Raw genomic sequence first — 17015 nt, 5'->3', positions numbered from 1 at the left:
GATTCTGAGATGGGATTTTTCTGTAATTCAGCCCAAGTGGACCCAAACCCAGAGTAACATAATGATTTAAAAAAATAATAATAAATAAACAAAATCACCAAAATAATGTACATACGTCTATGTATATCAAGAGATTGATTTACCTGGAATGTATAGAGCCACAGATAAGCGACAGAAACAAAGTGTGCGCAGTTCACTGTGTGCATAAGAGAATACGGTCATCGCTGATGACCACCACAACATGCACGCTGCAAAACGTTGAAAGCTTCAAACTCTAGCACTGACATCACTAATCGTATAAATCGCAGTAAAAGACATCCTCAAGGCGCATTGGAGGACCCAGCATAGGTAACATAGCTAACTGCCTAGGGCAGCTTAGGGCGCTCTCAGTAATCTTTCGCACATTCAAAGCAGTTTCGCTAGTTTGCAACCACCACTCACATTGATACATCGGGTAACGTTTGAGTAGCTTATGGGCATTTTTCAGAAGCAGCTCCCTGTGCTTTACTCCCTCTCTGCTGCCAGAGGTCCCTTCCACCTCTGTCCACAAGTGTCCTCACCTGCTAGAAGCCAAACATGGACAAGGATTCATGTTATAGCACAGGCAATCAAGTCAGTAAAATGCAATTACTTTGTTAGGGATAAAAATGTAAGTTTTTTAAATATTTTCAATACTTAATATTTAATTTACAGTGATAAACATTACATATATTAAGATTTTGCAATTTGAAAGTGCTGCCTGTGTCATGTAAAATGGCTATTTAAAGGGTGAGCTTGATGATTTTCAACCAGCTTTTGTATTTCTCTTGCCTATTTCTCTTGTGTTACTTGCATCGAGATATCTCCACATATTTGTCAGCAAAAATATGCAGTCGGATGACAAAGCGCACCATCTGACAGACTTTTGACAGCTTCAGGGCTTTTGTGAAAACTACATATCGCATTTCCTCATATCTTGTATCCTCACGGACAGGCGGCAAGTGCATTATGGGCATTGAAATTTCCCAGCTTTTTCGACACAGCCCTTTTCTCTATTTCCTGTCTAGTCATGTAGCACAGATTTTAATACTGTGTAGACAGCCAACTTTTATTAAAACCTCATCTTGCCAGTCGTGAATTACCCTTTAGGACATCAAAATAAAGTTGAAAATCAATCAACTATGTAATACAGCTGGGGAGTTTGCATTACATGTATGTGATAACTAATATAATGAGAAATTATCCACAGTGAGTTGCCAGAATAGGCTATATGCAGTTTTTGAGGCCAGAAACATTCAGTATGAAGTTTGAAAAGCCAAAAATAGACTATTCTTCGTCTCCTATCAGGGGACAGGGCCCACCCGTGGGCCTTAGCAAACTTTTAAGGTGGCCACAGAATGACTAAAACATATTTAAATAAATTGTTTTTGACGTATTAAAATAATCTAACTCTAATCTAAACTGAAATGCTAAAAAAAATGCATAAAATCAAAATGTAAGCAGAAATATTTATTATTATTATTATTATTATTATATTTTCCCCTCAATTAAATAGAGTTTTTATTTTAAGAATATACAGTTCTTGAAACCAATGGAATCACAAAACAAATCATACTCCCAATTCATGTTACAATTTTTTTTTGGAAAACAAGCAGTTTTGTCATATTTACCGCAAAAATGACCAAATATCAGGCATTTTATGTTCAACAGCAGGGGCTCTTTGAATCAAAAACCAGTCAAGAACCACTGCTATATAAAAAAACAGTTCAAGGATGCTATCAAGCATTTAAAATTTCAAAAAGACCAGAACAATTCATATCATCTCTGCTCAGTCATGTCCTTATCTTCTCTCTTTTTGTCTCCTGGCATTGCTTGCCTGCTTGAATTAAGGACAGCAAAGATTGCTGGGGTGAACACATTTCTTCATGACGCATGCACAGACATCTCTCGCTCTCTCTCTCTCTTTTTTTTTTTTTTTTTGTTGTTGCAGGTCTATTCTCCTTTTACCTTTTCTGTCTGTATGCATATGATGAAACTTCTCATTCAAACGACACTGAAATAGTCAATTGTGCTGGGGGTGGAACAAAAGCTCGACCATTTGAACTTTCCAATAACACACGTTCAGCACTCTTATTCTTTATGTATGATCACAACCTCACACCCACACGCTCTCATGGATCGTTTGCGGCCAGTGCGTTACGACCTCGTGTCACGGGTGTTATGCCACAGATTGTGGACGGTGTGACGGTACCTGTCGTACAAGCTCAGCATCTCCCCAGAGCAAATAGGGATGACAAAACACCACAGGTGGTGTCACACTCCATGTCAGGCAAGTTCGGAGCAAAGTTGGCAAGACACGAGGTGACAGATCCGTGCCACAGACTCTGAGACATACACACACGCACATTCACACAAACACAGAAAGAGAGGTGGAGAAATACACATAGTGGTACTGAGGCCTTCACCCTGTCAGATGTCAGGTTTGAGCCCAAGTCACCGCACACACACACACACACACACACACTCATATACTCCGGCAGTCCTCATGCTGACAGGACTGTCAGTTCTACTTCTCATCCACCCGAGTGTCAAGCATTAGGCTGTCCTATTCAAACAAGCATGTCCTCCAAGAGCAGTGGCATGTGATGGTCTTCTGAAATGAGGAGACGATGTTTTATCTTTGCACTTGTTTTTAAGTCAAGTGTAAATTCATGATGTTTTAACGGTTTTATGTGGCACGTAATGACTGCTAAAAATTCAACTTTGCCATCACAGGAATAAATTGCATTTTAAAATATATTACAATAAAAACACTTTACAATAAGTACTCATTTGTTAACGTTAGTTAATCCATATTAGTTAACATGAAGTAACAATGAGCAGTATATTTTTCAAAGCATTTGTTAATCGTATTTAACGTCAGTAAGTAAAAATCAAATTGTTCATTGTTTATCTTAGTTCACAGTACATTATCAAATATTAACAAATATAACTTCGGTTTTTAAAAATGTATTAGTATAAAGTATTGTTCGTTGTTAGTTTATGTTAACTAATATAGTTACCTAATGTTAACAAATGAAACCCTAATTGTAAAGTGTTAGCAAAAATCTTACCAACCCCAAACTTTTAAATGGTATCAATATTCAAATCACATTTTAATAACATCTGTTTTGTATTATTTGTTGCATTGTTGTTTTTTTCATCTGAATTTTTAAGGCAATTTAATTCACAGCATGTGGTTGGAAGTGGACGTTTTACAAGAGCAATAAGTCTTATCTTCTTATATACAGTATATAGACATATGTCCCGCTCGCGCTCGTCCATATAATGGCAGTGAATAGCTGCCAGCATCAAAAAAATTAACAGAATGATCCCATGCCACACGTGTCGTATATTCCAAGTGTTCTGGGGGCATATGAAATGAAATTTAATGTATTAATTAAAGAAAATCCTGATCTTGGCCGTTGGTCTGTGTTTGGCTATGCGACGTGTTCGTTCGTGTGACTCTATTAGTGTCACAGTTCATTCAGTCTTGCCTAGAAAAAGTTGTGAGAAATCCGTGACACGAAATTCAATGTCTAGAAATCCCAAAAATGCTTCTGTGTACTTTTTGCACTGACCTGATGACATGTGAACACAATAACTTCTTGTATCGACAAATGCAGCGGATATATTCACCTCTAAGTAGAAGGTATAGTGATTGTATTTCGTGTTGCGTTTTTGTTCATTCTTTTGTTAATTATTCTTTTGAAGTTTGAAGTCAGCCGTTACATTTTTCCGCTTATGTCATACAGCCAGTTAGCGGGAAAACCAAGAACAGACCATACTGTTAGCTCCTCTTAAACCGATCCCGCTCTCTCTTTGGTTTGCCTAGGGTTATTCTATCAGAGCAGGGTTCCAATTTTACATCAAAAGTATTTACACAGATGCTGAATTAATTGGGAGTTAAGCATCAATTGGCGAGTGTGTATCATCCAGCGTCTCAGGATGCATTAGAAAGATTTCACAGCGACTGGTTGAGATTGGGTGGAAGGTCTACCATTGACGATTTTCGCAATAAGAGAGTTCCCTGCAGTGTTTGACCTCTTTCCATAAAAGGTAAGATGAAATCTCGAGGCGTGAGCTTTAGCCTGGCGAGTCTGTTCTGGCTCTACTTCCTGTGCTTGGAACAGCCTTGCAAGCAAAGTTTTCTGGCCATTATGTTGTTGAGAGAAGACTTAGTGAAACTAATTACATTATTGGCACTCCTGATCGGGTACGTAATAGTAGAGTTTGTCAGGTAAATATGTTGAAGACATACATCACTTGAAATGTAACTTCAGATGCTCCTGTTGTTAAACTGTTGTCTGCAGCAGTTTTGCTACCTGTTGAATGTCCTAAGGAGGACGGACTGGTTGCAAAAGATGCTCAAACTTTGTGTGCCCACCTGCAGAATTCAGTTATTTTGAGTGATCTGCAGTCTTAAAGTATCTCTCCCACTTAACTGAAGAACAGAGCAAAGTTGTTAATGACTTTGTTGTTAAATATCCTGACCTGTTTTCTGATGTTCCTTCTCAGACTACATTGATGTGTCATGACAGTGTTGTACGGGATACCCAGCCGATTAAACAACACCCGCATTGAATAAATGCAAAGGGAAGTTATGAAAGCTGAGGTATTGTGTCTGCTAGAGCATGGTTTTGCGACTCCTAGTCAAAGTCCATGAAGTTGCAACCCTCAACAGAGCTATGGTGGAGGTGGTTTGGCTGTGTGCATCAGTTTTGAGTTCTCATCTTACAACCCCAACCCCAGAGTTGAATGTTGTGTTAATGTAAGTAGTTGTAGGCTTTGTGTACTTTTACCTCATTTGCATTGTACCTATCGAAGTTGATTTCTTCCCTCTGTCTCTCTGACTACAACCTATTGTTGAGACGTAAAAGGGGGTTATATAATGTATATCTAACTTAATAAAAACATTTGTATTCTGCCTTTCAGCTGATAAAAAGTATGTGTTCTTTAGTCTCTTCCAGAAAACACCATTACATCACAATGTAACATAACATGTCTTTATTTTACATGTCATTTAAATTCAACATCACTGAGCCCAAAGGCACCAGGCATCATGCAGATAACTATTTTTGAACAGGTCTGACCACATCCAACTAAAATCCAACAAAATAAACAATGAACAAATAAAATATAAAACAACATGAAATTAGATCATTGATAGTCTTATATATTAAGAATATATTATATTAAACCAAAAACTTTCATATTTTAGAAAGGATGTGAATTAAAACAACCACAGCAGGTTGATAAATTCCAGCCTGATCTCACGGCAATTCGTACGAATTCTACGAGGTGGCTAATTCGTACGAATTCATACGACCTCACTCGTACGAATTTGTTCGATTTTTGCTAAATCGTACATATTTTACGAATTGCCCAATTCGTATGAATTCATACGAATGACCTACCCCTGACCCCGCCCCTAAACCTACCCATCACGTGGGTTTAGACAAATCGTACAAATTCGTACGAGTGAGGTCGTACAAATTAGCCACCTTTTTATCACTCGTACGAATTCGTACGAATTGGTCGTGAGTTAACGTTGTAAATTCTGTTAAATAAAAAATTTAATTTACCGATTTATCCGTTTGTTTTCTGAGAGTGAACACATGGAACGAATCACCGCTCCACATTTTGATTGACAGCCGTCACAACCTACAAGTGACCGTGTTTACTCCTTTCTTTTCAACCATTGGATAGAATATTAAAAACGGCTGTTGTATTTGTAGGCTACTTCTGACGAAGCGCTGTAAAATATAGGTGAAAAACTACGCCGCAAAAAGAATAAATAAAATACTTTCTTAAAAAGGCAAAATAATGCATGCACGTTTTCTTAATGATAATTAAAAACCAACAGACGTGCGGGACAAGGGGTGACAATGCTGTGCGGTAGGCTACAATGCAAAGTGAGACGGGTGGTCACCCTACTGTAGCCTACAGCCTTCCCTATAAATAGCGTAATTGGATTTAACATTAGTTTCTGGTAACAATTACGAGAGCAGCAGGGAAATGTGTGCAACGTTGAATACAAGCATATATGAAGCATATACGAAGTAACTGCTGACAGTAGAGCATGGAGAAGTCAAGCATGCCTTTTACACATTTCTCATATTCATTGTGTGTGTGTGTGTGTGTGTGTGTGTGTGTGTGTGTGTGTGTGTGTGTGTGTGTGTGTGTGTGTGTGTGTGTGTGTGTGGTGTGTGAGTGTGTGCTTGTGAACTGTTAGGCCGCGGGCTGAAGAGCTGAGTGTATTATGAGGGTCAGGAATACAGTGCTTCTTCATTTCACCTTATCAGCTCTACAGAGAGTAGCCTACCGCACATTGGCATATTCAGCACACAAAACACATACATCTGATAGTAATGAATCTAATGCACATGAGCATACAGACATTTACACAAATATCTGCTTAGAAAATTAGCATAAATTGACAATTCTCTTGTTTTAAATAAAGGCACGTTGCTAGAAAAAAATCTTAATCTGAAGATATATACATACAGTGAGGAAAATAAGTATTTGAACACCCTGCTATTTTGCAAGTTCTCCCACTTGGAAATCATGGAGGGGTCTGAAATTGTCATCGTAGGTGCATGTCCACTGTGAGAGACATAATCTAAAACAAAAAATCCAGAAATCACAATATGTGACCCTGGATCACAAAACCAGTCACATGTCGCACGGGTATATTTGTGGCGATAGCCAACAATACATTGTATGGGTCCAAATTATCGATTTTTCTTTTATACCAAAAATCATTAGGATATTAAGTAAAGATCATGTTCCATGAAGATATTTTGTAAATTTCCTACTGTAAATATATAAAACATTGATTTTTGTGAGTGAATGCTGCACTATCGTGAACATAAATGAACAACTTTAAAGGAGATTTTCTCAATGTTTCAAATTTTTTGCACCCTCAGATTCCAGATTTTCAATAGTTGTATCTCGGCCAAATATTGTCCTATCCTAACAAACCACACATCAATGGAAAGCTTATTTATTCAGCTTTCAAATGATGTATAAATCTCAATTTCAAAGAATAGACCCATGTGACTGGTTTTATGGTCCAGGGTCACATATATGATTTTTTTTAACTATTTATTTGTATGATACAGCTGCAAATAAGTATTTGAACACCCGTCTATCAGCTAGAATTCTGACCCTCAAAGACCTGTTAGTCTGCCTTTAAAATGTTCACCTCCACTCCATTTATTATCCTAAATTAGATGCACCTGTTTGAGGTCATTAGCTGCATAAAGACACCTGTCCACCCCATACAATCAGTAAGAATCCAACTACTAACATGGCCAAGACCAAAGAGCTGTCCAAAGACACTAGAGACAAAATTGTACACCTCCACAAGGCTGGAAAGGGCTACGGGGAAATTGCCAAGCAGCTTGGTGAAAAAAGGTCCACTGTTGGAGCAATCATTAGAAAATGGAAGAAGTTAAACATGACTGTCAATCTCCCTCGGACTGGGGCTCCATGCAAGATCTCACCTCGTGGGGTCTCAATGATCCTAAGAAAGGTGAGAAATCAGCCCAGAACTACACGGGAGGAGCTGGTCAATGACCTGAAAAGAGCTGGGACCACCGTTTCCAAGGTTACTGTTGGTAATACACTAAGACGTCATGGTTTGAAATCATGCATGGCACGGAAGGTTCCCCTGCTTAAACCAGCACATGTCAAGGCCCGTCTTAAGTTTGCCAATGACCATTTGGATGATCCAGAGGAGTCATGGGAGAAAGTCATGTGGTCAGATGAGACCAAAATAGAACTTTTTGGTCATAATTCCACTAAACGTGTTTGGAGGAAGAAGAATGATGAGTACCATCCCAAGAACACCATCCCTACTGTGAAGCATGGGGGTGGTAGCATCATGCTTTGGGGGTGTTTTTCTGCACATGGGACAGGGCGACATGCACTGTATTAAGGAGAGGATGACCGGGGCCATGTATTGCGAGATTTTGGGGAACGACCTCCTTCCCTCAGTTAGAGCATTGAAGATGGGTCGAGGCTGGGTCTTCCAACATGACAATGACCCGAAGCACACAGCCAGGATAACCAAGGAGTGGATCTGTAAGAAGCATATCAAGGTTCTGGCGTGGCCTAGCCAGTCTCCAGACCTAAACCCAATAGAGAATCTTTGGAGGGAGCTCAAACTCCGTGTTTCTCAACGACAGCCCAGAAACCTGACTGATCTAGAGAAGATCTGTGTGGAGGAGTGGGCCAAAATCCCTCCTGCAGTGTGTGCAAACCTGGTGAAAAACTACAGGAAACGTTTGACCTCTGTAATTGCAAACAAAGGCTACTGTACCAAATATTAACATTGATTTTCTCAGGTGTTCAAATACTTATTTGCAGCTGTATCATACAAATAAATAGTTAAAAAAATCATACATTGTGATTTCTGGATATTTTTTTTAGATTATGTCTCTCACAGTGGACATGCACCTACGATGACAATTTCAGACCCCTCCATGATTTCTATGTTTTTCTGACAATCTTTTATATTTCTTTACCAGCTATTCAATTAGTCTCAGATCCCACTTTATTATAAACAATATAAATTCTAATATAATGTTGCATATATTTAAAAAACATACTGTATATATAGGCTATACATTTTTATAATATATTCAACATTATTTATTTATTTATTTATGAGCATATAAATACATAGACACATAATTGTATAATTTATAACACATCGAGTGGTTAGAATCTACTGTACGGTTAATGGTTACTGAAACGCGACCAGGGTCACCATGAACAATCTAGTTTCTGTTGCCCTTTTGTGCTGCTGAATAATAGTTATGATTTGAGTTGGAGAGGATCCTAGAAAAACATTAGACACATTTATTGAGCATGAACAATAAGAAAGCTTGTTTCCAGAACATTCCATGATTTCAGGACAATCAACCTTTAAGAGGTGCTCAGTGTCAGCAATTCCCACTCCCAGTGAGAAATGTTAAGCAGCTCGCTTCAGGAAAAGGTACAGAACATCATAACATGAGCAGTAAAACCCAGTGGTAGATGGGGCTAAGAGACTTTTCCAGTCTTTACATTACGTGTGTTACATGTGTTACGTGTGTGTGTGTGTGTGTGTGTGTGTGTGTGTGTGTGTGTGTATAGAGTATAACTAAAACACAATAGCATGCATGTACTCTGAAACCACAAAGCGAGCTATCAGGCCCATGCTGTATATCCAGAGTGGCAGTTACTTTAACACCTTACATTTGCCATTAGTTTCTCTGGAATCCCCATTAAGAGACAGATATCAGATGAGACACAGTTAAGCTCTGGCACGATGCCCTATATAAGGGCCTGGTCAGCGTTTGTATACGTGTCTGTGGGAGTGGTTTGGGACCTACAGACACAGTTTCAGAAATGTTGCCTCCAGGCAAAGAAACATCTTCCGAACTGCTAGATCAGGTAGAGTGTTCGGGAAGAAGCTTTGAAACTTTAGCTTTGCAATGTACTCATAGCTTAAAGTAACAGTACTCTTAGTTGTGGTTATATAGAAATATTTAGAATATTTTAAACATCTTGTACACTGAATTTGTTTATACATTTTATAGAGTATAAATGGACATATTACAGTAAAGTTCCTCAGAAGGGGATCATCAAGGTACCATGGTATTACAAAAAAAAATTTGTAAGACTTTTTCTACAAGCTACTAAAGAAAAGTAGTAACTACACTCAAGCCATTTAAGCGGGAAATGTTTTCAAATATATCTCATTTTAGAATTTCTTTCACACAAAACAATAAGGTGAATAATTTTAGTGCATTGGTTTGGTCGGGTTTGTGAAATGGATAGATGGATGGTTTGTTTGGGCAGTAAACTGAATGAAACTGAAAAAAGTATTCAGGAAAAAAAGTCTGAATGAATGTACTCACTAAAAAAAATGCCACATATTGTACAAAAGATAAGGCAGTTCATAAGAGCGTATTTCATTATTCCTTTAGTTCATTCAGCTGGAAAGCATGTAACGTCTCAGTTACATATGCTAACGCTCGTTCCCTGAAGGAGGGAACAGAGACGTAGCCTACGTCGTGACTGACTGATAGGGAACACCGTGTCATAAAATATATGCAATTGTAAATGTCACACTAAAATGTAACAATATTACATTGCTACTTGAAAAAGTTTGTTCCTTTAAAAGCTACACTGACAGTTTAGGAAAGTTACCCTGGCTTCCCGCAGATTCTCAGATTGTAAACACACACCTGTGACAGAAAAAGATCTGGCAACCAAAAATCAATGATCAGAGGTGGAAACGAGCACAGCAGAATAAAGAAATTAATTCCACATAGGAAGGTTCCATCATTCAATGCTTATCCATTCAGCACACTCTTACCCCTTTTCCACCAAGGCAGTGCTGGTGCCGGTTCGGAGATGGTGCCTACTCGCGAACCAGTTCTTTGTGTTTCGACAGCCAAGGAACCGGTTCTCGGCCAGGAAAATTGGTTCCAAAGCGGCACCAACTCTTTGCTGGTCTAGAACCGTTCTTTTACCACGTCATGCTTACGTCTGGGTCTGGGGGCGGGGTTATTGTCGAACTTCTTCTCGAACGTAACCTCCGTCTATAGTAATCCAGATGAGCAGCACAAATGTGTTCTAAACATCTTCTTCTGACCCCAATATGGGATCGCAAAGCCAGGAGAAACATTTGCAGAAAGACGATGTAGTCCGCCATTGTAATTGTTATGCTTGAATCTAACTTGGCGCAAGCGTTTCTAGGAAAGCTAAGACGTAGCCTATGGCAACGTACACAGTAACGTAACGACGTCATTCGCTGGGCTCTCTAGTCAGTGGAAAAACAAACAGGTTCTGAGAAGGTTCGTAAGTTGAACCAACTTTGAACCAGCACCAGTTCCGAACCAGTTATTTTTTGGTGGAAAAGGGGTAACTGACCTTCATTATTGGTGCTTACAAAGCAAAACATTGCTATTACTACTGCTCCTTGTTCTTCCGAACAAAACTCTGGGCTATGTACATGATTGATACCTTAAATCATGTGGCCTACAGAAGAAAGCTATGCTATGACAATTAAAAGCACAATGTAAACACACTACGTACACACACAAAAAAATGGTGGAAAATTTCCACTTCAATTAAAAAAGGAATATCTCCCCACACATACCTCGCCACTGAAATATCAAATACGATGTACTGAGGCCCGTGTGGGATCCCTGGAGGCCCTTGCCATATTTAAACAGAATCAGCACCAAAACATCATAGAGATCTAAGGGTGGCCGGCAGGGAACACAGACAAACCAGACAAACACCAACAACCTGGCAGCGAGATTTGAACCCATGCAAGTACCAGCGAAGATCCTTATTTAAACATTATTCAGGTTGAGAATACTAAATATAGTACTAATATAGAACTAATATAATATATATATATAGTACAACCCTTTTAAAAATGGCTACACTGTAAAAAAGAAAAGAAAAAAAAAAGTGTAATTTTGGCTGTAAAATATTGTAAAAACGCTATAGGGAAACCAGGAAAAACTGTGAAAGACCTAACTGTAGATTTCATGTCATTTTTACAGTAAAATACTGTTAAAATAGTTTTTACTAGTAAAAAAACAACAACAAAAACAAGGCAAGTTAAATTATAATTTAGAGTGAAAAACTGTAAACTGACATTCCCAGAATTCCCTGGTTGACACTTCACATTTGAAAGTGTTTCGTTCAAATAAATGTGTTTTTTAATATTTTTTGTTATCAGTTATGGACACTTGGGATTTATGTTACAACTTCTGTTGTTTAAACACTGACAGCAACCACCATAATAATGCAGGTGGTAAAAGAGGAAACCTCATTAAGAATCATGAAGTTCATCACAAGCAGACTTTCCTAATATTAACATACTAAATACTAGTATACAGAAGGTGCACAAAGTCATTCACTCAAACACTAAACACAGTAAAATAATGCAATAAACATTCATTAAGGTACAAAATAGTTTTTTGTAGCAGTGTGCGTTGTTGGATTTACCGGTTTAAATTGCAATTTTCTTGTTTGTAAATTACAGTTTATACTGTAAAATGTACAGGTTATTTTGTAAATATGTTTACATGTTTACTGTATTTTTTTATAGAATTATTCTGGCAACCACAGGTGCCAGGATTTTTGTTGTAAAAACAACAGTATTTTTTTTTTTACAGCAAGACTTTTCATTGCAAAAATAAATAAATAAATAAAAATCAGTAATCAAATACTAAATTTTTCCAGTCATCTAAAACACGATTGGCAGATTTCTTTGGAGATAGTGTAGTAGTGGACTGTGGTGTTAAAGACGCAATGAGATCTGCTAAAATGAACATGTTCTGCTATGGTTCTATATCCTCCTCTATATTTCATGACTCAAGCAAAACCTTCAGGCTTATTGTGAAAAAGTCATCATTCAGGCAAGTCTCAAGATTCAGTGGTCCACTAGGAGAAGAGCAGCAGCCATGTAGCAAAACTTAATTTGGAGAAACCTTGAACCTTTTAAATGATGTACAATGTATGCAGTGGCTCAAAGGGCTTCTTGAAACTCCACAAATCATTTCCACTCAATACACGATGCAGTGTTTTCGACATTAGATGAGATTTCAAGGCCCACTCAATTAGACTCAAATGTATATTGAAAGCGCTATCTGGGTTTTTTAAGTCCATGTCTATTCTGACATCCTTATGGATGACTTATGGATGACAAGACTTTTTTATTAAAGTTGGAAGGACCTTTGTGCTAAAACTGTGCTTCTCTAAAACCATTATACTGTACTGTGAATAGCAAAAATTCTATAAAATGATATGTGCTCTACTCCTGGGATATTAGTTTGGTTTTTTTTCAGTGTTGAATTGTTAACCATGTTTTAGGAAATAACTTTAAAAACAATCCAATGTCTCTCTCATATAGAAGTTTAAAATAAGAAATAAAGTCACACTGTGAGGTATATATTTGCAATTATAAGTAACAAATATAAAGAAGCAATTTAAAGTTGTATTTATTTATTCATTTATGTATTATTGCTCTAAGAATAATTTGGGCTAGAAGAATAAGGATTTAAAACCAATTTTTACAAGTGAAAGACAATTGTGCTAAAGAACACTATCAAAATTATCTCACATAAACTCTACACCTGCTATTTAATTTATTTCTCAAAATCAGATTCAACAGAAAAGTATAAAATCCTGCACTCTTCCTATTAGGATCATATAATGATTCCTGTACAATGTAATGTTCCTTAATGTTTTGAGATAAAAGAGCTTGGGATTGTAAAACTTCCTCCCCCAGTCCAAAAAGACTATCTACTGGAAGTGAGCTGCAAAAGTGCAATAACTCATTCTGAACTTATTCGGCACAGATTGTTTTGTGAGACTTGCACAATGTAATGCAAGCTTTTCAAAGTGGCTGTTACTGAAAAATGGGGGAATTAAAAAACTGAAAAGCAAACTCACACCAGGTTATTCCCTCTCATCTCAATGGCATTTGCTCAGATGGCACAAGACCCAGACATCCATGATTTTAAAACTGCCACTTTTCCTCACAGGCACTCAGTTTTGGAAATGTTTTTGACTCAATCACCAGATACATAAATGCTCTCAATTACTCTGAAGTTGAGGAAATATTACAGTAAGTTATAACAACACTAAATGACTGATGACACCACCCAAACCATTCAACAGCTACTATCCTAAGCCAAAAGAAGTAGACAGGGGGAAAGTTTTATTTTATAAAAACATCTGACTTCTATACTATAATGAAATCTTGGCAGTATATGTTGCTTGGAAAAAAATGGATTTAGTCAGACAACACAGATTTTTGAAGATTGCTCATTAATGTAGAAAGATGCATTTTAGCCAAGAGTGTCTTCTACCAGTATCTACAGCATCTACCAGCATCTTAATAGCTAAACCTTGTATCTCACTAAAGTACATCTTTGCTTCTCTAAAATAGGATTAACTAGTGATACACAGACACATGAATCCAGGTGTTCATCATGTCTTATAAGGCTCATCAATATATGCAGAGAACGGATGATTCCTTGCTTTTCCTCTTTCATTCCTTCTCTTCATAAAACCAATTACCAAGGCTTGAGCTTCAATTTGCAATTACTGGGCCACGCAGATTCTTGACAAAGATTGGATTAATCCTATTTCTGCCAGCTAGCTTTTCAAGTGCACTCCATATAGGAAGCACTTTATAACAAACCACTTACATCATGTTTCTTAAAGTGGACAAAGTCTCTTAAAAAGCTATTAGTATACATATCCAGATTCCATTCAAATTTCCAGTCAGCACAGCAGCTGCTAAGAAATCAAAAAGGCGAGAAATTATACCCACCTTTAAAGAAACTATCTGCCTCTTAAAAATCATTATTTTTATCAGCAGTATGGTACTTTATCAAAAAGTCTTCCATAATAAATTACTGCTACAGGTTTTATTTGGGAGGAATGAAAAACACCTCATCACCTTCCAGGAAGAGAAATGACCAGATAGCCACTCTATTCCCCACACAGAAAGATGTATTGAACACTGAGACTGAACCCGTAGTCGGCAGGAAAAATTATAGTAACTTCCTTTAAGTTTCTGGAGTCATTACAGGAGGGCAGAAACCATTCAGCCACTGTACAAATCTTATTCCCAGGGCAAAATAATTTCAATGATTCAGTGCTCCTGCAGATGGGATTTCTCGTGATAGGCAGAAATGTGGAATAAATGAATGCGTGCAATAGAATATGAGAAAAAACAAGATGGAGAAAACAGAAGGAACAAACAAACACATGCACGTATACGTGTATGCGGATACAGTTCATTCGTCTTTGTGACATTATCAAATATTCTATGCTCACAGCACGCACTGTGATCTAGCCACGTCTCGTTTGATTGGCCAGCAGGATGATTCCTACATTTCGGTCACTCTTTGCTTTATTAAGCAGATGTATTTGGCCTCAGTTGACCTGAAGAGATCATATAATCTGCTTAAATTGGGAGGGGGAAATGCTGCATGGTTTTTTTCTCTCCTTTCATACAATTTCATTTTCAAAAGAATTCTTCTGCCAAGAAGACTATTTCTAAATCAACTGAGTATAGGTAAATGTAAGACAAAGCGTGGATCAGCTGGCTCATGTGGCTGGGAGCTAAAGCACAGAGACAGTGCTGAATGGTAGCAGTTTTTACAAACATTGCGTTTGGATTATAAGCTGTTTTGCAGAATTTTGTCTAAGATGATTGTGTGCACACTGGATTTTAGGAGTATCAGAAGGCTGTATACTGTATGTAAAATGGTGTAAACACATTAAAAAGCAGCTGTTTTGTATGCAACATTTGCTGCATTCATGTCTTGCTGAGAACTTTGATTGTAAATTGATGTGTGATTTTGGTTTTGATGAAATAGACACATGGGCCGGCGGGTGTGGGTGGTTGTCACATTTCTTTCTCATTTCCAAAGACAAGAAGCTTTTAGTGTATAATTATGACTTTGTGATGATACTGATGTGCATTTAACTTGTAAATACCATCATTACGACATGCATGCATCTCTGTATATAGCTAATATTTCATTAGGTGTACAAATTTGTCCTTTCTTTCATTCTACATTTAATTGGCCTTCCTGTAGCTAAATCAGTAGAGCATGACGCTAACAATGCCATGGGTTCAAGGTCATGTGCTCAATTTCCAGAGAAAGCAAGAATTGATTGCATTTGTTCCTTGAATGCTCTGCAAGTTCTTTCACACAAAGTGGGGTAGTACAGAACTGCTGACTCGTTACTCTCTGAGGAAGGTGTCAATCTATACCATGTTAGAGCTGATTCTAAAATAATATGTGATGTTCCCATGCATTTTAACTGCATGTTTACCCATATGGATCCTCACTGGCAAACTGATTACATTTTTATATTTTACTGTGTGTGTGTGTGTGTGTGTGTGTGTGTGTGTGTGTGTGTGTGTGTGTGTGTGTGTGTGTGTGTGTGTGTGTGTGTGTGTGTGTGTGTGTGTGTGTGTGTGTGTGTGTGTGTGTGTGTGTGTGTGTGTGTGTCCTTGCTGAGTTTATCAATACACATCTGACAATGATGAGCAAAACACACACCCACAAATAGACTTTTCTAGATGCATTTCACCCAAATATGCTGCATAATACAGCTTGGTTTTTTTTGGGGGGGGGCATGTGTGTAAAGTATGCAGGTGATTCAATGTGTCACCCCGACACCCTGAGTCACAGTTATTCATATGCTTTACTCAGATAGAGATGAAAGAAAGCAGTTACTTCTTTAAACACTAGTGACTCATGCACACCAGCACACTTCACCTTATCTCCTGTTATTTTAAATCTCTGTGTGGTCCAAACCGTGAATATGATTCAGTAAAACAACAATGTGACTCAATCCTTTTGAACAGTGAGCATGTGATCAAGGTGTGAAGTGTTTATATGTCAGTAATGCTAAAATAACTGAATTGGAACAGATGGATTAGTGTGACTTTAAAGGGGTCATATAATGTCATTTTTGTACAAGCTAATATGATTCTTTAGGGTCTAAATTAAAAGTTTGTAATGTACTTTAATTAAAAATTCTCATTAGTATTGTAAGAAAACACTCATTTTACCTGGTCAAAAACAGCTCTGTTTTCAGCACGCCGTTTGAGTGCAGGTGTCTTTAAATGATAATGAGCTTTGCTCACCCTGCCCCTCTGTTCTGTGCGTACACCATTTGTAACACAATAACACAATAACCATAACGCGTTGTTTTATAAACATGGGATTATGAATTATATTGAGAACGTCATACATAGAAAACATGCCGTAATGTACCCTGAGTGTAAAAATAGCCGCATTCATTGTGAAGCGTGCAGCAAGCGATTTGCAAAGATTAATATAAAGATTAAAATAAAGGTTAATAAAACGTTTCACTCACTTCTTCTTCTAGAGGTGCAGCAGGAACACGAATAGTTGGTACCGATCCTTTTTTCAGGAGCTTCTTAGTAA

The 17015-nt window shown here is 37.7% G+C and overlaps 1 protein-coding gene across 5 annotated transcripts in view; it reads right to left on the bottom strand.

The window, feature by feature from the left end:
- The window catches only part of mtnr1aa (melatonin receptor 1A a), a 55928-nt gene that overhangs the window by 19670 nt on the left and 19243 nt on the right, over positions 1-17015 (bottom strand). Inside the window, exons 2-3 of one of the 5 annotated variants that reach the window (XM_079864782.1) lie at positions 2231-2363; positions 442-563 (exon numbers count right to left, since the gene is read on the bottom strand). The exons of 1 other annotated variant lie outside the window; for it this stretch is intronic. In XM_079864782.1, coding sequence (XP_079720908.1) covers positions 442-451 — 10 coding nt within the window. In that variant the 5' untranslated portion in view covers positions 452-563; positions 2231-2363. The remainder of the gene's footprint in view (positions 1-441; positions 564-2230; positions 2364-17015) is intronic. 3 more of the 5 variants (XM_079864784.1, XM_079864781.1, XM_079864783.1) reach the window with 3 other exon arrangements.

This window comes from Squalius cephalus (assembly GCF_949319135.1).
Source record: "Squalius cephalus genome assembly, chromosome: 2".
Lineage (NCBI taxonomy): Eukaryota > Metazoa > Chordata > Actinopteri > Cypriniformes > Leuciscidae > Squalius > Squalius cephalus.
This window is presented reverse-complemented; position numbering and strand designations above follow the sequence as displayed.